Below are 22,860 nucleotides of genomic sequence, written 5' to 3' on the forward strand. Positions count from 1 at the left end.
TGGCACTTCAGACTCAAGCCAACCTCAAGAAATGTTTACAGTCCCCTACAGTCAATCAAATCCCACAAGTGCTATCCCTCACCCCAACACTACCCCCCTGGGCCCCCAGCAGGATTTACTGCAGAGAGGAAATCTCACTTATTTCAAATGTTTTCAGGTGTACTGACTCTCTCCAGCTCCTGTATTGAATGACAGCATCACATCATGACAGCTGCTAGCCATCAGAAATAGGCCTTGATCTTTTTTATCAGAAGACCTGGGTTCAAGTCCAGACTCTATTACTCTATAGATGTATGAACCTAGGCATGTCTCAGCTCCTCTGAACCTCAATGTTTTTCTCTGCAAAGTGGAGATAATCATTGTACCAACCTCACAGTGTTGCAAGGAGGACCAAATAAAGTAATACGTTTAAGCACTATTTAAATGTCTAGTACTGCTGCTATTTCTATTGTAATCATCATCCCATTCCTTTCGATTGGGGTTCATATAGAAATGGTCCTGAGACAAGTTGCTATCCTGTTGTGATTCTTTCCTATTTTGTGTTCTACAGTCAGTTGCACAGGTGGATAAAAATAGCCGCTTTTTGTGATTGAATAAAAAGCATTAGGATGTAAGGATGCATTGAAAGCATCCTTAGAACAACTCCAGCAGTAGTAAGGACAAGAGGGGGTAAATACACCTATCGTACTAGTCCTGTGGGATTTTGACTCGCTAGGCTTCTGTATTTTGGAATATTTTTATTCGACATCTGGAATGGACTCCATTCTTGGAAATTTTATAAACTTCATTTGAAGGTAGCTCTCTTTTGGTTACATTTTGGAAATCCAATGATGGAACTTTCTTATCAGTCATTCCAGTTGCTCAGTAAAATGATTTCTGCTTATTCCAAAAGTATCTCTGTAGGTTTATCATGTGCCTTAAGAATTTCTATAAATCCTATAATTATTATTATTATTAGGGAAGGAGAAAGGGAATAAACATTTATAAACTGCCTACTATGTTCCAGGTGAGCAGCTAGGTAGGTCAGTGGATAGAGCATCAGGTCTGGAGTCAGGAAGACCTGAGTTTAAATCCTGCCTCAGATACTTAATAGCTGTGGGACCTTGGGTCATTTAACCCTGTTTGCCTCAGTTTCCACATCTGTCAAATGAGCTAGAGAAGGAAATGGCAAAATTTTCCAGCATCTTTTTCAAGATAATCTCAAATAGAGTCATGAAGAGTCAAACACCATTGAAACGACTAAACAACAACAAAGATATATGCCAAGCACTGTGCTAAGTGCTTAACAAATATTATCTCATGTCATCCCCAAAACAACCCTCTTACATTCTTCAGGGCTGTTATTATCCTCACTTTACAATTGAGGAAACTGAAGCAAACAGAGGTTAAGTGACTTGTCCAGGGTTGCATAGCTAGTAAGTACCTGAGGCTGACTTTGAACTCAGGTCTTCCTGACTCCAGGACCAGAGCTTTATCCAATATGGCACTTAGCTGCCTTATTATTTCATTCTCATTTTTTCTAATAAGTTATCCTGGATTAAGTTATAACCCTATCATCATCATCACCACCTGTAAAATAGACATAATATTACTTGCAGCACCTCCTTCCCAGGGTGGTTGTTGTTTCACTGGTGTGTGTATGTGTATATGTATACACATATATGGAGAGAGAGAGAGAGAGAGAGAGAGAGAGAGAGAGAGAGAGAGAGAGAGAGAGAAAGAGAGAGAGAGAGAGCAAGTGTGCTTTAAGGTTTGCAAAGAAGTTGATTCTCACAACAACCTCAAGAGTTAAGTACTGTTATTATCTTAATTTTTCAGTTTAGAAAACTGAGTCAGACAGATATTAAGTGACTTGCCTAGGATTATATAGCTAAGTAATGTCTGAGGTAGGATCTGAACTCAGGATTTCCAGACTCCATGTCCTATACTCTTTCCTAGCTACAGTTGTGAGGTAAATGCTTTAAAAACTTGAAACATCATAAAAATGGGAATTGTTAGCTTCATTTAGCTACTAGTAGTAGAGTAATTTAATAAAGTTCTGTACTTGGAGTAAGAAAGATCTGGATTCAAATCTCATCCTTGACACTCGCTTGCTACTTAGGCTCTTAGATTTTCTGAACCTCAGACAGCTCTTTAAGATTATTTAGTTATAGACGGACTACCATATGTAATGGTGAAGTTATAGATGGACTACAATATGTAAATGTGAAATCACAACTCTTTGTTTATGGATGTTCCAATCCAATAAGCATCTATTAGGCACCAAATATGTGTAAGGTACTTTCTAGGTATGAAGAATACAAAAATTATGAAAAACAGTCCTTGCCCTCAAGGACTTACATTCTAATGCCTTACATTCTAATGAGAGTTTACAACATATAAAGAGATAAGTATATGTATAATATATGTATATGTGTACATATATACATATATATGTGTATACGTATGGAGGGAGAGACACAGAGAAACAGAGACAGAGACAGACAGAGAGACAGAGACAGAGAGAGAAAGAGAGAGAGAGGGAGAGAGAGATCCATGATTATTTGAAGAGGGAGATAACACTAACCACCAATGGGACATGGAAAGGCTATCCCTAAAATCCTTTCCTTCATGAGGTAAGCCTTGAAGGAAATCAGGGATTCTTAGAGGTGTAAGTAAAGGAGTGTATTTTCGAAATGGGAAAAAGCATAGAGATGGAGGACAGAATGTCAAGTTTTGAAAACAGCAAGGAAGTTTGTTTGACTACAAGACAACGTAAGGGAAGGGAAGGAATGTCAACCAATGTCAATCAGTAAATCAACAAGCACTTATTAAGCACCTACTATGTGCCTGGTCCTGTGCTAAGTGCTGAGAATTCAAAGAAAGGCCAAAGTGTAATATGCAAATTATGGACCAACAGGCTATATACAAAATAAATAGAGAACAGAGAAATCAACAGAGAAAAGGCACTAGAATTAAAAGGGAATGGGAAAGGTTTTTCTTGTAGAAGCTGGAAGTATACTATGAAGGACTTTAAATGCCAAACTAAAGAATTTGCATTTGATCCTAGAGGCAATGGAGACTGCTTAGGGTTCATAAGTAGGTGAGTGACATGTTCAGACTTGGTGTTTAAGAAAATTATTTTAGCAGACATGTAGACGATGGACTACAGTTGGGTGTGACTAGAAGCCAGGATTCCAATTAGAAAGCTGTTACAACAGTTCAGGAGAAAGGAGATGAGGACCTAAACTCCAATGGTGGCCATTTTTAGCGAAGAGAAGGGAGACAAATACAAGATATGTTGTAGAAAAGGAACAGAATTTATCAACTGAGTCAGAAGACCTGGTTAAAGACCTGGCACTTAATCTAACTAATTAAATGACCTTAGATGTCACATAATCTCTTTGGGTCTCAGCTTTTTTCATCTGTATAATGGGCACAAGACTCCTGGTACTACCCTTTACAAAGGGTTGTTGTGAGGAAAGCATTTTGTTCACCTTAAAACACTATAGAAATGAGGGTTACCATAATTCATAGAGAGGAAGCATGGTATATTGAATACAATCAATGACAGACCAGTAAGCAGGAAAACCTGAGTTCAAATTCTACCACTTACTAGCTATGTGACCTTAGGCAACTCTGAGTCTCAGGCAACTCTCTAAGGCTATGAGCTATAGACAGGTCACAATCTCTGTTGGGGGAAAGGTGTTCCCATCATGGGAGCTTCCCACTCCACTGAAATCATAAGCCCACGCCATTCTGATAGCTACATTGTCATCAATGACTGTAGCAGTATCACAGATATCTGGATACATCGTAGAGTATCCCAAATACCTGATATGACAGGATGACACTCAATTCAATAACAGCTATTAAGTGTCAACTTTGTGCACTGTAGTATGCTTGGCCATGGGAATTCCAGAGTGAAAAATGACACAATCTTGGACCTTAAGAAGATTACACTTTCCTAAAGGGTTACAACATGAACCTAAATAAGTATAAGACACAGCAGGAAAAATGGAGGCAAAGGACAAATGCAAATAAAGTACCCTGGGGGAGAAATGAGGAAGGAGAGAATACTTCCAATGGCAAGGAATCAGAAAAAGCTCCATGGAGAAGATACGCCTAATCTCAGCCATGAAGGGAAGGAGGGACCCAAGTGAAATGTTAAGGTTAGACTTAGCATATTTCTGAATATAAATAATTTTTTACCCTGCCTCTGACCATGCTGTTTCTTCTGTCTTGAGTGGCCTACCTATATTCTCCCCCATCTCTCCCTGTTGAAATCCTAATTATTCTTCAACAGCTCTGAGGCCACATCCCTGATGAAACCTCTCCTGAATAACCACCACTGTAATCCCCCAGTTAGGGGATTCTTTCCTCCAACCTCTCATAGTACTTTACTACAGCCTTGCCCTTTCAGATAACTTCATCTACTCTTCATAAGTCTTCTGTGCCTCTTCCATTAGCTTGTAAGTTTTTTGAGGGGCAGGAACCATGATCCTACCTTCTTTCTTTGTATCCTCAGTGGTCAGCACAGGGCTTCATGTATACTAAGTGTTTCATAAATGCTTATTGATCAGCATCTTTCTTAAGCTCTTTTGTCCTGGCCTTCATTACAATTATTAGATAATTGAGAGGTAGTTTAGTGTGGCAAAAGGAGCCTTCCTTTGAAGTCTACGAATCATAGAAGAGAATAGGAAACCCTAGGATTTAGGAGTGGAAGGAATCTTAGTGATCACCTCTCATCCAATCTCCTGATTCCATAGATGAGAAAACAGAGTCCAGAGATGTCAAGTAACTTACTGTCCCCAAGGACCCAAGCTTTATGCCTACCACCTTCTCCGTGGTTCTAAAAAGGGCTCAAGCTCCCAAACTCTCCTAGTTCCTCCTCCAGGAAGCCTTCCATGAAGGAGTTGGACCCATTAGTTTAAGGAAGAATAGATAGCCTGAGTGATGTACTGGATTTGTTTTGTTTATTGGCTTTTCAAAATGGCAGAGAGGAAGGAGAAGAGCTTGTTCCAGGTCTATTATTTCACTAATATAGGGGACTCACTCTCAGTGAGGGAAGCAACTTGGTATAATAGTGGATAGGGCACTGGATTTGGTGTCAGGAAGACCTAAGTTCATTCTAATTCTGTCTCAGACACGTAACACTTGTATGACACTGGGGAAATCACTTGACCTCTTTCACTTCAGCTTCTTCATCTATAAAATGGGGATGATAATAGCACCTATCTCACAGGGTTGCTATGAAATCAAACCAGAAGTCTTGGGGCAGTTAAACTGTAATAAGATCATCCTCAGACCTATTATATAGCTATACAAATGCCAGCTATTATTTCCAGATTGAAGATCAGCAACTGTTGTGCAACTCATAGTCTAGGAGAGTTACCTGAGGCACCAAGTCACATGACTTAACTAGGGTCACAGACCCAGTCATGTGTCAGAGCTCAAGGCAGAGCTTTCTACCTATGATGCCAAGGTGCCTCTCCCTGCCTGATACTCACTAAATTTTTCAAGAATCAGAAGACAGGGGGCAGGATCTTCTATTCGAAAGGACAGGGACAAAAACACAGAGGATGAAAATGAGTTGATGGGATCTGGAATTGGAAGCCACCTTACAGAAGAGGACACTGAGTCCCAAAGAAGAGAATAAGACTTGCTACTAGTAAAACAAGTAATAGTAAATAGTAAATATTTAGTAATTAGTAATAGTAAAATAGTAAATAGTAAAAACAAGATTTGAATCCAGTTCTGACTCCAAATGGGGGTCTTTCTATTGTGCCACACTGACAGTAGAGTGACTCCCCAACCTAAGGGGCTCACTCATCCCCAGTTGAAGTAGCAACCCCAGTGCCTTTCACAGGGCATTCCAGACACACAGTACTAATTATTCGTTGAACTGAATTTGCTGAGAGGTACTTCTAGTATGAACAATACTGGACCGGGAGTAGAAGTTCTGGGTTTGAATCTCACCTTAGACACTTACTGAGTTGTGCGATGCTGGGGACATCACTTACCTTTCGGGCCTCAGTTTCCCCATCTGCAAAATGAAGAGGTTGAACTCAACAACCTCCATGGTCACTTCTAACTTTAAATCTATGACCCTTTGAATTATAATAAGAAAACAAAAGAGACAAATACAACTGAGAATGAGATATATCAAAGCTGCTGAAGAAATGTGACATATTTAGCAGGAGAGTGTTTATATTACACACATCTGTTCACCCAACTGTGTTTCCTAGTTATACAAAACACATGAAAGTTGGAGCATGATTCCTCCAGCAGCCACACTCACCAGTCCCATGCATGTGGACAGTGCAACTGAAGAGGTACTGTCATTCCAGATGAATCCCTGATAAAAACACTGCTCAATTGCAAGGCTCCCAGACTCTAGGACTCCATCTTCCCCTAGGACCTGGACAATAAGATCTTGGCCAAGGATGGCAGAAGGTTCAAGTTCTAAGTGCAGTTCTTGCCCAAATGCTGCAAATCTAAAGTGCAAGGAGCCACTGGGTCTCTGGGGTGACCTCTTCCGTCGTCTGCTGTGCAAAATATCATGTGAAATGTAGGCCCCTCCAGGATCCACTTCAATGGGTGTCACAAAGACATAATCTGCAGTGGAAAAAAAACAATGACCATCAATATCTCTTGGCCAAAGCTGGATACTGTTTGATTCATAATCATTCCCATAGTGCACAGAGGTACAAAGAATCACTGGAGATGATCATTTGCACCTCTCTTTCTCTCTCTTTTTCTGTCACTATCTCTCTTTCCCTCTGTGTCTCAGACTCTTTCTTCTCACTATGTCTTTCTCTGTCCCTGTCACTCTTTTCCTGTATCTGTTTCTTTCTCTGTTCCTGTCTGGGTCTCTGTGTCTATTTGTCCATCTGTCTGTCTGTCTCCCTATCTCTCTCTGTGGCTCTGTGTGTCTCTCTCTTTATGTCTCTCTGTCTCTGTCTCCATCTCCATCTGTCACTGTCTCTCTGTCTCTCCCCCTCTTTCTGTGTGTGTCTCTATCTCTCTCCTTGTCTCTGTCTCTGTCTTTCTGTCTCTCTCTCTTCTCAGTCTCTATGTCTGTCTCTCTTCTGAACTTACCATGTAACATCATGAACTACAGTTACCTGTACTGGTATCCTGCCCCATGTAAGTTCCTTGAGAGTAAGAAGCATTTACATTCTGTATATAACCCAGCACTTATCACCATCTCTCACATGCGGAGTAGGCATTTAGTTAATGCTTTTTGTAGTATTTTATTGTGTCTAGTCCAATGCCTTTCATTTTACAGATGAGAAAATTATAAATAATAATGACAATAACTCACATTTATGTAGTTCTTTAGGTTTGCAAAGCCCTTTTTTTATGGTATGTAATTTGAGCCTCATAACACGCCTGAGAGGTAGGAATTATTAATATGCCCATACTGAGTAAGGCACAGAGAGGTTAATTAACTTGTTTATAGTCACACAACTATAGTTAGTGTCCAGCAAAGGAGCAGAACTCAGATCTTTCTGACTCCAAGTCAGAAAGTCACTCCAAGTCCTATGTTCTAACCATTAAGTCACTTGGCTGATTCATGCTACCCAGCTACCTCAAAAAGGGCAAAAGATATAAAGGGCAAAAGATATAAAGTGACTTTCCCAAGGTCATTTAGCTAGTTATGTATCAGAGTCAGATATGAACCCAGCTCTTCTACTTGCTGGTAATCTGCCTCCAAAGTGCTAATCAGCACATTTCAACATAACATAATGACCCTCCTCAAAACAAAAACAGTCCAATAACAGCTGCCTCGGGATGTCCCCAGTTATTAGAAATATCCAAGAAGGGGTTAGAAGGCCATCTACCATCTACAATTAGAGATGACCCCAAGATCCAGGTGAGAGGTCAACTAGGTGCCCTCTGAGATCTCTTTCATTTCTTAGATTGTATGAGTGATAAAGGGCATGAAATTGCTGATTTAGAATCAAAAAATGTCAGAGCTGGATGGGTCACAGAACATAGAATATCAGCAAAATGGATCATGAACTATAGAAGAATCAAGCTGGGTGGGGAGATTCTAGGGAGTCCAACTCCCTTATGTTTTATAGAAAAGAAAAGAAAAGTCGAGAAGATGTTTGCTCAGCTAACGAAGGAAGGAAACAAGTGTTTATTAAGTCTCTATTATTATGCCAAGAACTATGCCAATTATTGTACAGATATTATCTCATTTGATCCTCACAACAACCCTGGGAGGTAGGTGCAAATATTATACCCATTTTACAGATAATAAAACTGAGTCAGACTGAGGGGAGAAGCTTGCCCAGGATCATCTGAGACCACATTTGAACTCGGATCTTCCTGACTTCAGGCCCAGTACTCTATCCATTGTGTCACCTCTAGTAAAAAGCAGAAGCATGATTTGATTTGTGTATAAAACATTTCCTACATATAAAACACCTCCTCTTTGGCGCCAGAGAGATCTCACAGAAAGGCAGACAAATGTATGAAACTGCTATTAAGATATCAATGAGAAAGCATCAGGATAAGGTGATATGGAGTATATTTATCTCAAATGTCCTCAACCTTGTCCTCTAAAGAAGTACTGATTGTATCTTCCTAAAAAGGGCTTGTGGGAAGGAAAGAATGAAAGGAAGGAAGAAAGGAAGGAAGGAAGGAAGGAAGGAAGGAAGGAAGGAAGGAAGGAAGGAAGGGAGGGAGGGAGGGAGGGAGGGAGGAAGGGAGGGAAACCTGAAATTTTACCTGAATTTTTAATTGACTAGTTTTGTCCTCCCTGGTCATGTAAAAAGCAGATGGCTGAACCACATTATATATCTCTTTTAAAATAACATTAAATTAAGTAACTTTTCACTTAGATGGCACTTGGTTAATTTTTCTTTGGCTCTTAGTAGGAAAGGGTTTCCCCATCCCCAATATAAAAAAGACTGTGAAAAATTTTCCTTGGACTATATTCAAGAGAATGCCAGAATTCCAGAAGTGACCTTAGAAATAAGAAATGAGAACACACATTGTTAAAGGAACACTAGAAAAGAAAATGTTGGAACACAGAAAGTTGGAATAGAATACAGAATGTTAAAGGAGAAGGGTGTTTTAGAATAGATAGTCCATTGGAGCAGCAAGGAAGGTGTTACAGTAGATAGAGCACGAACCTTGAAGTCAGGAGGACCTGAGTTCAAATTTGGCTTCAGACACTTACTAGTTGTATGACCCTGGGCAAGTGACTTAATGCCAATTGCATACACATATACTCATGCGCACACATGTGTGTATCTATATATACACACACACGTATATATACACACACACATATATGTATATATACATATATGTGTGTGTGTGTATGCACCTCCTTACCACTGCCTCCAAATATATGCATTCTATCCAAGGGTGTGCTAGAGCTGACTCATCTCTGATTTTTAAATTTTCAGTGTGAGCACTTACACTTCAGAAATCAGCAAATGCTACAAATCAGGGCTTAATTTATGTTTTGTTTGTTGTGTAGACTTGAGAAAGTGAAGGAGAAAATGTTAATAAGGTAGATTAAATTTTAAAGTGTGTCAAGCCTACAGTTGTTTTTTTTCAGGGAGCTGGTTGTTAAACATTTACCAGCACACCCCTGACTCTATCCTAAATGAGTAGGGGGTAAGGCTTTAAGAATAGAAATTCTAAACTTCCCAAGGCCTCCAGATTTGGCTCTCTCTCTCACTAGGTACACAGAGACAGAGCTATGTTGTTCCCTCCAAACTGCCTGAAACAATGCATCAAAGGTTTTCCTTCTTCCCCAGGGGGGTTAATAAATGACAGAAGTGAAGGATGCTTAAAAAGCTGGTGGTCAGGGCAGCAAATCTCCAGGCTGAGACAAAGAATCTATGTTTATGGCAGAATCTTAGAAAGCCAAAGCCAGAACTTCTATAAAGGGGGCCCCAGACACCTTCATGAAAGGTTTTCTTCAGGATATAGAATCATAGAATTTTAGAACTAGAAGGGTCTTTAGTGCATAGAATGTCAATAATGGACTGGATCTTAACCATGGAACACAATATGCCAAAGCAGAACTTAAAGACCATTAACTTATCCCTCCCCCCCCATATCTTATCTTCATTATATCATGCTGCCTTAATAAAAGAGACTGGAGATAAGATATCTAAGATCCTTCCAATTTGTGAGTCCTATAATATAGTCAGATATTTTCTACATAGCTGGTTGGCTATGGATAATAGCCACTGGATAATCCAAGTAGATGAAGAATACATATTGCCCAGAATATGACATTCAATTGGATGGAGAGCCTATTGAGTTAATTTCCCAGTACATATCTACAGGTGGGCAGCTAGGTGAATCAATGGATAGAGTCAGGAAGACCTGATTTCAAATTCAGCCTTACTCTTTAGCTGTGTGACACTGGGCAAGTCACTTAACTCTGTTTACCTCAATTTCCTCATCTGTCAAATAAACTGGAGAAGGACATGTCAAACCACTCCACTAAATGGCAAACCACTCTGACAAGGAAACACTAAATGGGACATGAGGAGTTGGACACAGCTGAAAAAGACTAAATGGATACATACTAGACAGGCACCTTACAAATGGAGTTGGACACAGAATTTAGTAAGAAGAAAGAACCAGACAATAGCCTGATTACATTCAGGAAATTGTACAACTTTTCAATATCCCAAACACCTCTCTGCTGCTCAAGTTCATCTCTTTTAACAACCACACTTTCCCAGTCTTTCAAAATTGTAATATTTTAAGGAATACCACAATTTCAAGAGAATCCCAATGACAAGCAACCCAATGAGCAGTTGAAAGACCTGAGTAGACATAAGCATGTTGACAATGATGGACAAGTATCAAGGTACCGTCAAACATGCAAATACTGGGCAACGGTGATGGACTGTTTAAATATCAGGGCAGCCCAGGTAGTTCACTGATACACTGGAGACACTAAAAGAACCAGGGAGGAGTCTCACTGCATGGGTTTCCAAAAGCATAGGTCTGACTATCTCATCTCTTTCTCTACTCAATAAACCTCAGCGGCTATCCTACTATCCCCAAGATCAAATAAAAGGTTTTCTGTTAGGTATTTAAAATGCTTTAAAAAAAATTAAAAAGTGCCTCCTTCCTACCTTTCCAGTCTTCTTCCACTTTACAATAATTCCTCAAACAGGACACTCCATCTCTAGTCTAAAGCATGGACAAACTGTCCTCATGCCTGGAATGCTCTCCCTCCTCACCTTCCCTTCTTAATTTCCCCATCTTCCTTCAAGTTTCAGCTCAAATTCCACCTTCTTCGGGCCTTTCCGACTGAGATTACTTCCTGTCTACTCTGTCATGGCTCTTGTATCTACCTAGTTATTTACTAGACAGTAAGGAGTTAGTTATTTACTCAAGTAGAAGGAGGAACAGGGTTTTTTTTTAACTTTTCTTTGTAACTACAGCACTTAGCACAGAGCTTGGTACACGCTAAATTCTTAAACGCTTTCCAATTTAGACTGAACAGGCATCACACAGCCTGGGAAGGCATGGGTAGGTTGTGGCGTGCACCAGTGGATCGCACCCACAATGCAGAAATATTGCTTTTTTGCAGGTTGTGATACCCCTATGCAGCAGTAGCTCACATTTCTACAGCATTTCTCAAGTTATAAAGCAACAGAAGCCTCATAGGATTCCCAGCGGTCAGGGGCTTACATAGAAGTCACAACTCAAAGGGACCTTAGATATCACCTAGTCACGCTTGCCCCACGCTTCCCCTCAAAGGACACAAGTTAAGATTGCACAGACACACATAATGCGCTAGTTCCATCCAAGTAGCAAGTGAGCGGAAAAACCCTTCAGAGGGAAGGCGGAACACCAACCTTGATTCAAACCACTGCCGCCGCTGCCGCTGCCGCTGGTCCACGCGGCTGCCCAAGCCGCGGAACAGAGGCTGCACATCTGGAGCGTCTGAAAGAGAAATCGAACAATCGGGGCTGAAATGGTTTGGAAGAGACAACTGGAGCGGTGTATCCTCCCCACTCCTTGCAGCCCTCACCCTCCAGCCCGGACCGCCAAACGAAGGAACCTGCCTTAGCTCCACTCCCGAGCCCCCAAAGGCTCCACAGCTGCCCGTGGCCGCCGCCGCCCAAGGTCGCCGCCGCCGCTGCCTCGGAGAGCGTCCGGAGGAGGAAGAAGAGGAGAAAGAGGAGGTGGGGTTGGGGGGGGTCCATTGTAGCCTTGAAGTCGGGGGGAGGGGGAGAAGGGGGTTTACCTGCCCCTCTTGGGATTCGGGCGGGGCGCCAGCATTCTTCCCCTGGGGTGAGGGGGTACAGATCCAGGGGCGGGCAGCCAGGCCAGGTGTGTCAGGTAAGCCCCCCCACACCCCCACTCCCCACTCAGCTGCAGCTTCTAAGTCTACTGCAGTCTGGGGGAGACTGACAGCAGCCCCGCCCCGCGCAGGGACAGACCCCCCCCCCCCAGACCCGTGGGGAGGGTGAGAGGCGAGCAACCAATCAGGAGGCTGCGCGGCGGGCGGCGCTCCCTCTCCAAAGCGCGACCCCAAGAAGTAGGTCCTGTAGACTTTCTGCTAGTGGGAGAAAGTCCTTCTTGTCTGTTTGGTGACTGAACACATCTGAACCCCAGCACCCCCCTTCCCCTAGCCAAGGAAGAAATGCCAGTTGGATCACACACACACACACACACACACACACACACACACACACACACACACACACACACACACACACACACACACACACACACACACACACACACACCCTCCCCCCAGCTCTCAGGGGCCATGCCGCTGCCTATTGGCTGCCGACGGGTGGGATTCCCGTTTTGAGCTCTAGGGGAGGAGAAAGGGGGAGCAGAGAGTGAGGGAGGTGGGGAGAATTCACCGGATGGTTGGGTTTAAAGCCTGAAGAGTTCGTAGGGACCATCTGAAAAGTAATCTGAGAGGTCCTGAGAGGTGAAGGTCACACAGGTAGACATGGACAGATCTGGGATTCAGACACAGGCCAACTCCAAATACATGAAGACAAATCAAACCTTGGGTCGAGCCGGCGGGACTAGGAGAGGAGGAATACAAATCCAGAATCGCTTAGAATTGGGACGATTCTTAGAGTGCTCTGCCCCACCCTCATTTTACTAGGAGAAACTGAGTCTCAGAGAGGTGAAGCAACTTGCCTGGCGTCCAACTGCTTATGGGTAGCACAGCCACGACTCAAAGCCAGGTTGCCAGATTCCCAGCCTTGGGCTCTTTCCACCACAACACAAAGACAGTGGAAAAAATCCTGTCTGGAGCCAAAGGACTTGGGTTCAGGGACTACCTAGGATCTTACCCTGTGCGAACTTGGACAATTAGGTTACTTGATATCCCTGGGCCTCAGTTTCCTCATCTGTAAAATGAGGAGGTTGAACTAGATGGCATTTAAAGGCTTTTCCATTTCTAGATCTCTGATCCTATGAACTTTCAGCTCAGAATGAATAGTAGGGAGGGGGGGGAGAACAGGAAAGATCACTGACAGGAGGACCCTAAAACAGCATGACTTCAATGCTAGAACTCCCTACTGTTTGGCATTAGCATTGCTGGGTGAACTCAAGAGGACCTAGAGACTTAGGACAAAAGGCAAAATATAATGATTTGGCATGATGATTGGTAACACATGACTTTCACACACCCATTTCTTGTTACAGGCTTTTCCAGTTCATCCTCAGAACAATCCGATATCATCTTGTTTAGTACAGTATCTGGCACAAAGTAGGTGTTTAATAAATGATTACTGGTTGATCGATTGACTTTTTCTCTCCTTCAGATGCTAGTTAAGTCTAAGGATAAGAAAGTTTCTCACCCACTCCCTGCCTACACAAACTCCCTTCCCTCAGGAAAGGAGAGAAAACTCTGGAGGCAGAGTTATTAAGATACCTGTATTTGCACTTACCTACTTAATAGGAACATAAATTTTGACCCTGGAGAGAACTTTGAGGTGATCTCATCGAAATGCCTCATTTTAAAGAAACCAGCTGAGGTCCAGAGAGGTTAAAGGTCAAGGTCACACAAATACTAAGTAGCAGAATCAGAATTTGATGAACCCAGGTACTCTAACTACTCTTTGTACCTTGCCTTTCTACCTTCAGTCTCACATTCTAATCACCTACTCATTCACATCACTTGATGGAGATACAAAGAAGTATAAGACGTATCCTCCAAAAATTTACTGGAGTTGGGGAGACAAGACATAAATACATGATTTTTTTTTTTGAGACTGAGTCTCTCTATGTCTCCCAGACTAGAAATATAGCACCTATTCGCTGACCTGATCTTACAACTGATCTTCTTGAGACCTTTGACCTGATCCATTTTCTAACCTGGGTCAGTTTGTCCTTTCTTATGAATACAGGTGTCCCCCAGCTACAGGAAGGACTTATCATATTGATCTGAGACTTAACGTGGATACCCAATGGGTTTAGCCCACTGTACCTCAGATGTTCCACCCTCAGCCTTCCCATAACAGGTATCATAGACATTTGTGAATAGATCAGGTGGTATCTACATTATTTCTTTTAAAAAATCTCAGTTGATGTCACAAAGCAGCACATAAATAATTTCCAAATTTGCTGGGGGAGGTGGGGTAGAGTTCCTCTCTGACTTCAGGAGTTCTATCTGAGCTGCAGTGGGCTAAGTCCAGGTGGCCACCCTAAGTTCATTTCAAGTCGGTGAACATTTGTGAATGGGTTGGACAAGATGATGCCTGAAATTCCTTGTACCACTATATTCTGTGAATCATGAATTCATTTTAAGAGACCTATCCATTGGGAGAATGTTGTAAAGGGGTCTTCTAGTGCAGGTACAGGACAGACAAGTTACTTTTCTCTGGTCTCTCCTATTTCTGAGATTTTGAAATGAAATACTACCCCCAATTTATTGGGGGTCATAGTCTAAGGGTAGATTTGACACCTACACAGGCACACAATAAGCACCAAGTTCTGAGTAAGGTCCATAGTGGAGAAAGTTATTAAATTGCCGCAGGAAATGGCCTCCTTGGCCCCAATCAACAAGGTATCTTGAAGCTTCAGTTATATCAAATCCTTTAAAATTCTTTTTTTAAAAAAGTACTTTAGGAACAGTTTTATGAGGCAGAGAGAAGAATTCTTAAAGTCAAATCTTGGATTTATAACAGGTCAAAGTAGGTGTTAACTTATTTGATTACAACAAAGAAAATTCATTTGAATTCCTCAAGATCAAGATTGTCTCTTCTCCATCAGGAAAGACAGCTAGTCAATGAAAGAATGATGATTTTTATAATTCTGTTTTTAAGGTGTTGATTTCTTTTTTTTAGCAAGCTTTTTATTAGATGCTTTCATTAGTGGCAGCTACACTTCACAGAGTCAGAAAAGGTTTTAACTTTCCATGGAGGAGAACCTGGTCCTAGGATCACCTATAATCTTACTCTACAGGAGCTCAAGGAGGGAAGTAACTTTCCCAATATCACGCAGCTGATAATTAGAGCTGGAGACTTGAATTCAGATTTTCTGCCTCCAAGCCTAATGATTATTCCACTATGTCATTTCAAAAGGTTATCTCAGTTCAACCTCCTGGCTTAAAGTTCAAGACTGAAGTTCAAACATGAAAGGACAAACTTTCCCTTTTGTTATGACTCTGATGCATGACTCTGTCATCCGTTATAAAAATACACGTGTGAACACAAAAGAAAGTGGTAGATATGTGATGAGATTAAACCAACAGATGTACTAGACAAATGAACCCTTGATTCCTTGATATTCTCAAACCCTTGATATTGAAAGAAGAAAAAAGAAGGTAGAAGAAAGAAGATTTCCTCTGGATGATTTCTGGAAGAGCTTGGATAAGAATTCCAAAGGATGAGAAAGAATAAAGACAATGTGAGCTATACTGGCAAAGGGTATACCCACACCAAGCAAAGCAACAATCATTCTGAGTGTCCTAAGAAAATGTCTACAATACAGGCATGATTTGTTAGGGTGAAAACAGCTTTGGAAATAGAATGTCAAACAAACATTATGCTAAATATTTCCAATTGTTGTTCACTAATTTATACCTTGCTTAATGCCATGGTTTTCACCTGGTATATCAAATCCTTAATCAATTCAATAAATATTTATTAAATGCCAACTATATACCAGGCACTGTGCTAAGTGCCATATTTATGGACTGCAATTGAACAAACCTCAAAAGGCACGTGGTTCAATACCCCCCTCTATAATATTTATTCCTGACTAAACTACTCATGAATTGTCTCTATTTAGCTTTTATTACTGTGATCAAATAAGTATTACAGAGAGACAGGGAACTTACTACTTCTTAAAGTTACCCACTTCATTTCTGTGCAGCTCTAATTAAAAGAAGGGTGTTTTCCCCCTTATATCAAGCCTAAATCTGTCTCCTTGCAATTTCTCCCTTTTACAGCTGGTTTGCCCTCCAGGATCAAAGAAAAAAGTTAATTCTTCTTCCATAGAGCAGCTCTTCAAATATTTGAAGCCTGCTATCATCTCCCCTCCTCCTCTTCCCCCTAAAACTTCTATTCTCAAGGCAAAAAACCATTGTTTCTTTAACTGACAGTCCTATGTCATGGTCTCCAGTACTGTTGCCCTCTTATTTCTGCTCCCTTGTATTCATTCTTGTCTGTCAATGTCCTTCATGACATACAAATGCCCAGAATTGATTAGAATAATGGCTATTTTTAGGGGGCACTTTAAGGTTTACAAAATATTTTACCTGCATTAACTCATTTGACTCTCACAACAATACTTTCAGGTAGGCTCAAACAAGTATTATCCCCACCATAAGATGATCAAGAAGAGATTAAGTGACATGTCCATATTCTCACAACTTGTGTTGTGTTTGTCCTTCATTTTCGAAGAGGACCATGACATCAGGGAAATTATGATGTGACTTGCAATTGACTTTGATTTGAGTGAGAGAAGGTTGTTCAAGGTCACTATTCTCACTTTCTCCTCCAGAGCCATTTGGATCCAGTGACCAGATATTCATCAGGATGAGTAGAGATGGTCCAGGATACAATGGGAGACCCTGACCTTTTTAGGGTAGGGCCTTTTCAGGTACTCACTTAGAGTGAGATAATGACCATTTAGTGAATAGGCCTCTTTAAGAAGTTAATCAGCTTATTTGATTACAACAAAGACAACTCATTTGACTTCCTCAAGATGAAGATTATCTCTTCTCCATCAGGAAAGATGGCTAGTCAATGAAAGAATGATGATTTTGATTATTCTGTTTTTAAGGTGTCAATTTCTTTTTTTGGTAAGCTTTTTATTAGATGCTTTCATTAGAGGCATCTACACTTTACAGAATCAAGAAAGGTTCTAACTTCCCATGGAGGAGGGATTTTTTTTTTCTAATTAAAGAGTCTCAAAGCTAGTAAAGGGTTATAGGCAGGATTCTAACTCCTATCACTAGGTCTAGCACCCTTTTCTCTTTGCCATGCTGCTACTTAAACATGATTTTTCTGTTCTGTGGTACCTAGGCTCCACTGGAGCACAGGGCAAAGGAACTCTCTTCCTCCTTCTGCCCACTGTGCCTTTCTAATGCACCCTAGGATTGCCTTACCCTATTACTTGCCATGTCACCCTGGTGACAGATGGAGTTTGCAATTGAAGGATCTACTCCATCCTACACTGGTAGTGTTGAGTTTTTGAACCTGATTGAAGAACTTTACATTTGTCCCTTTAAAATTTTATCTTATGAGGCAACTAGGTGGTACAATAGACAGAATACCAGACCTAGATTCAGGAAGGCCTGAGTTCAAACTCAGCCTCAGACAGTTGCCAGATGTATGACCTTACTCTCTGCCTCAGTTTCCTCAACTGGGGATAATAATAGCATTTATTTCCCAAAGTGGTTGTGACAATCAAATGAGTTGTAAAACACTTAGCACAATGCCTGGCACAAGGTAAGTGCTTAATAAGTGCTTATCTGCTTCCCTTATTTGATTCGGCCCATCCTTCTTGCCTACAGATAACTTTTTTAATCTGGACTTGCCACTGGAGTTAGCTAGCCCCTCTGAGTTCAGTCTCATCTATACATTTGATAAACATGTTTCTATGTCTTTCCCTTCCTCTCTGCCATCCATGCAATGTCTTACAGTTTAAAAACATTAATTTCAGTCTTCCCCCATTTATCCGACTTTTTGGACTCGTTTCATCTATTTGCTTTATTTTACTCTCTTCAGCCAAGTTATTTATAGTCCTTTCCCAAGGCCTACTATTATATAGGGCACTTTGCCTAAGAAGTGGTATTAGTATTGTACTGTAATTTTTTCAACAAATGAACTCAAGGCTGAAATTTTGGTTTATTCTCTCTCTACATTGGAAACATCAACTGTATTCTTTCCAAAAACTCTTAAAAATACCCTACTTTCTACACAGGGAGCTTTGGTTATTTTCTGCAAGAGGAAGTTCTTCCTCATTTTTCTACTTTTCTGGTATCTGGAAGGAAAAAAACAATTACTATCCTATGGATATGGAGAGAGGCAGGGGATCCAGAACAAAAAAGGTGGTAGCATGATCATGCCCTGCCCTTATAGGCAGAGAATTGTTTTCTTTCCCATTTTAAGAAGGACCTTGACAAACTGAAAATACATAAAGAATGGCCAGGATTAAGCTTATGCCATCATAACAACCTCTGTCTAAGGCACTGGGATGGTTTAGCTCAAAAAGAAGTCTTATGCCTGAAGAACTCTCATGTAAAAGAAGAACCAGTTCCATTATTTGGGGCACTAGAAGAAAAACTAGGGGCAATAGGGATGGGTGAGAGGGGATTTCAGGAAGCCAGATTTGGACTCGATATACAGAAATACTTCTAAACAATTAGGGTTGTTCAAGTATAGGATGCACTGCTTTGGAAAGGTAGTGACACTCCTTGTGACTACAGGTCATGAGCTACTGACCATGTGTCAGTCACATCATAAAGGAGATTCATGCTCAGATATACATAATAGATAACAGTAATTCACATTTCTATAAATTTTGATGAAGTGGGTAACTGGTCAGGAAGAGTTTAGTTCAAATCCAGCCACAGACACTGACTAGCTGTATCAGCTTGAGCAAGTCACTTAACCTGTCTGCCTCAGTTTCCTCAACTGAAAAATGAGAAGTAATAATAGCACCTACACAAGTCATGGTTTTTGTGAGGATCAAATGAGAAAATATTTGTAAAGCACTTAGCACAGTGCCTGGCACACAGTAAGCACTAAATAAATGGTTGATTCTTTCTTTGCTTTTTCTTCCTTTTTCACTTCTTCCCTCCTTTCCTCCCTTCTTTCCTTCCTTCCTTCTTTTCTATAGTACTTCATGATTTATAAAGGACTTTCCTCTCAGTATCTCCACAAGATAGGTAAAGTAAGCAATGCAGATGGGGAAACTGAGACCTAGAGAGCTGATATAAAACTTGAAAAAGGTGGCTCTTCAATCTTGTCCTACTCTTTGTGACCCCCATTTGGGGTTTTCTTGGCAGAGACACTGGAGTGGTTTGTCATTTCCTTCTCCAGCTCATTTTACAGATGAGGAAACCAAAGCAAATAGGGTTAAGTGACTTGCCCAAGGTCACACAACTAATAAGTATCCAAAGCTGGATTTAAACTCAGGTCTTCCTGACTCCAGGCCCAGAGCTCTATTAACTGTGCTACCTGACTATCCTAGTGAGTAACACTATGGGGATTCACCAAGATATTTTGAATCTAAATTCAGAGCTCCTTCTACTTTGCTGTGCTAACTTCTGAGATCCCCATAAAACACTAACCGCCTATGATATTATGAGTCTCTATTGTCTTCCTCAGGGATTTCATCTTATGTCTTTAACTACCAATTCTCTGAAAGCCGATGATTTTCAAATCCTTCATTGCTAACCCTACTGTCAGCAAATGGCACTATAGCCTCTGATACAGACAGCTGTAAATTTGATAGACGGTAAATGCAACCTTATAAATGCACTTGAGATGACAAGAACAGCCAGGGAAGGTAGCTATCAAACAGCAAGATGGAGAAAGTGAAAATAAAAAGCAACAAGGGCAAATAAATGGAAACAGTACTAATGTTGGTTGGTTGTTGTCTTGTTCTCAAAGAGGACCAAAATGACATTACTATTCTGGGGTCAAGGTACTATGTGTCTGACTGTGGCTGATCAGACCAATATGAGCTTGGAAGGGTCTACCACAGTTTGGGTACAAATAATCCGTATGAACATTTGGAATGGAGATGTCTCAATTTTTATATTTCACATTTTCTTTGAACTACAGGAATTCTGCTTTGCTCACGGAGCATACAGGCACATCATGCTGGGCAGTCTTGTGCCAGCGTCTCTCATGTCTCACAATTGATTCCAAAGTTCTTCTAAGATACCTTAACAGTGTCCTTGTATCACTTCTTCTGACTTTCATGTGAGACTTTGCCTTGTGTGAGTTCTCTGTAAAACAGTCTTGTAGGCAAATGTGCTTTTGGCATTCGAAAAATGTGGCCAGCCCACCAGTTTTGCTCTCTGTAGTAAAGTTTAAATGCTTGGCAGTTAAGCTCAGAAAAGAACTTGTGTCCAGTACCTTCTCTTGCTAGGTGATCTTCAGAGTCTTCCTAAGAATTCAAATGGAAAAAATTCAGTTTCCTGGCATAGTGCTGGTAGACTGTCCAAGTTTCATAAGCATACAACAATGAGGTAAGCACAATGACTTTGTAAACCTTTAGATTAGTAGCTCTTGCAGTGCGTGTGTCAACCTCATCAACTGTGGGCACATTCCTGGTAAGTATACCGCCAAGATGAGTGAACTTATCCATAGCATTCAAAATTTCTCCATTTGCTATAACTGATGGTTCCATGTATGGATGGTGTGATGCTGGCTCTTGGAGAACCTCTGTTTTCTTGGTGTTAATTATTATGTCAAAATTACTACAAACAGCAGAGAACTGACCAATATCTGTTGCATCTCATCCTCAAAGGCTGCATTGAGCACACAATCATCTGTGAACAAAAAGTCATGCACCAACTCTCCCTCTACTTTAGTCTTGGCTTGCAGCCTTTTCAAGTTAGATAATATACCATAAGTGTGGTAGCTGACCTTGATGCCATTTTCATCCTTGCTGAAGGTGTCCAATAATATCTCTGAAAACATTCTAAAAAACATGGGAGCAAACACACAGCCTTGAATCACTGTACTGGTGACTGGGAAAGCATGAGAGCACTTTTTTTTTCAGAGAGCACTATTTTCCAGAACTCATAAAAGCAGGTATACAATAATAATGAACTTGTCCAGGCAACCAAATTTTGCCTCAATCTTTCATAAGCCTTCAAAACTGACAGTACATAAGGCTTTGGTCAGATCAATGAACACTGCATACCTTTGTTCTACTGCTTGCATTTCTCCTGGAGTTATAGAACAGCAAACAAAGTGAGGCTTAGAAAGTTGTAGGATTCTTGGCTCAGTAAGAAGGCAGATGAAATTCAGTTTTATACTGATAGCAACAATCCAAAGCATTTTTATGCAGCCCTGAAGGCTATTTATAGGCCAAAGATCTATGGTCTAGCTCAACTTTTCAGTGCTGATGGAGCCGTATTGATTAGAGATAAAGACATGATCCTGGAGAAATGGCTGAACACTTACATAGTGTTCTCAATAGACCATCATCAACCAATGCTGAAGCCACTGACCATATACTTCAGGTTGAAATCAAACTTTCTCTGGAGAAAATGAGGCTGGTGACTTTGCTCAGTCCTCCCTCACTCAAATCAAAGTCAGCCACAAGTCATGTCATCTTGATATCATGGTCCTCTTCAAGAAAGAAGGACAAACATAGCAACAGTCCTTCTCCGGCCAAACTTCCAATTGAAGAAGAGACTTTGAATGTCATTAAACTCCTCTCATGCGGCAAATCACCTGGTGCTGATTCTATTCTAGCTGGAATTTACAAAGCAGGCAGTCCACTGCTCATACAAAAACTGACTGAAATTTTCCAATTTGTATGGCAAGGGGAGATTAATCCCCATGAGTTGAAGAATTTGTCCATTGTCCATCTCCATAAAGGGAAAAGAAAAAGCTTGTCCTATGACAGTCACAAGGAAGTGTCTCAGTCATTGCTGTGAAGATTCTTTCCAGAGTCCTCAATAGGTTGATCCTTCACCTGGAAGATGGTCATCTCCCTGAGAGCCAGTGTGCTTCAGAAAGAGCTACAGAACAGTTGATATAGTTATGTATTTGAAATTTATTCTTATCAGTTGGCATTTTCTCCTCCCTACATAAAGACAATAGCTTAAGAAAATCAGAGGCTGGCATTAAATGATGCTGAAGATCTCATCTGGGTGCCTTTCCTTTTTCCATCTAGGTAGATCATTCTTGAATCGATCATTGATGTGTACGCAGGGGTATGCTAGTAAATGTTTAACAACTACTCTCTGTCTCTCAATCTCTTTGTGTCTCTCTCTGTGGGTCTCTCTGTCTCCTCTTATCTTCACTTCATTTCTCTCACCCTTTACCCCTCTCCCTCTCTCTTCATCTCTCTAATTTTCCCTCTCCCCAAACAAATTTGTATAACAGTTTTAACTTTAATCTGCATTATTAACATTTTCTCTATCAATGCATTAAGTCTAGACAATCAACAAAATAATAAGTCAAGCCTTGATTTTTTGGCATTTGCTGATTTCCAAAGCATAAATGCTCGCTCTGAAAATTTAACAGTTTTCACTCGAGCCAATTGGAACTGACTCCAGTATACCCTTTGTAAAAATGATTCCAGGACTATGGGAATCAAGGAATTCCTTCCTTGCAGGACTGGAATATCCTACCACCACTACCTCCCACAGGAAGTTAGAGTGGCATCCTCAGAATTTGTTCATTCAAATCTATTCCCAGAGCACCTTGTCTT

The 22,860-nt window shown here is 40.9% G+C and overlaps 1 protein-coding gene and 1 long non-coding RNA gene across 2 annotated transcripts in view; one reads left to right on the plus strand and one right to left on the minus strand.

The window, feature by feature from the left end:
- ADAMTS18 (ADAM metallopeptidase with thrombospondin type 1 motif 18) overlaps positions 1-12,397 on the minus strand; it is a 203,419-nt gene extending 191,022 nt beyond the window's left edge. Inside the window, exons 1-3 of the mRNA XM_072635876.1 lie at positions 12,045-12,397; positions 11,835-11,922; positions 6,281-6,597 (exon numbers count right to left, since the gene is read on the minus strand). Of these exons, the coding sequence (XP_072491977.1) occupies positions 6,281-6,597; positions 11,835-11,922; positions 12,045-12,185 (546 nt within the window). The 5' untranslated portion in view covers positions 12,186-12,397. The remainder of the gene's footprint in view (positions 1-6,280; positions 6,598-11,834; positions 11,923-12,044) is intronic.
- Positions 12,080-13,752, plus strand: LOC140521142 (uncharacterized). The gene is made up of 2 exons (XR_011972812.1): positions 12,080-12,164; positions 13,654-13,752. It is a non-coding gene; the product is annotated as an uncharacterized lncRNA (long non-coding RNA).
- The last annotated feature ends 9,108 nt before the right edge of the window (positions 13,753-22,860 follow it).

The sequence above is a fragment of the Notamacropus eugenii genome, chromosome 1 (genome assembly GCF_028372415.1).
Source record: "Notamacropus eugenii isolate mMacEug1 chromosome 1, mMacEug1.pri_v2, whole genome shotgun sequence".
Taxonomy (NCBI): domain Eukaryota; kingdom Metazoa; phylum Chordata; class Mammalia; order Diprotodontia; family Macropodidae; genus Notamacropus; species Notamacropus eugenii.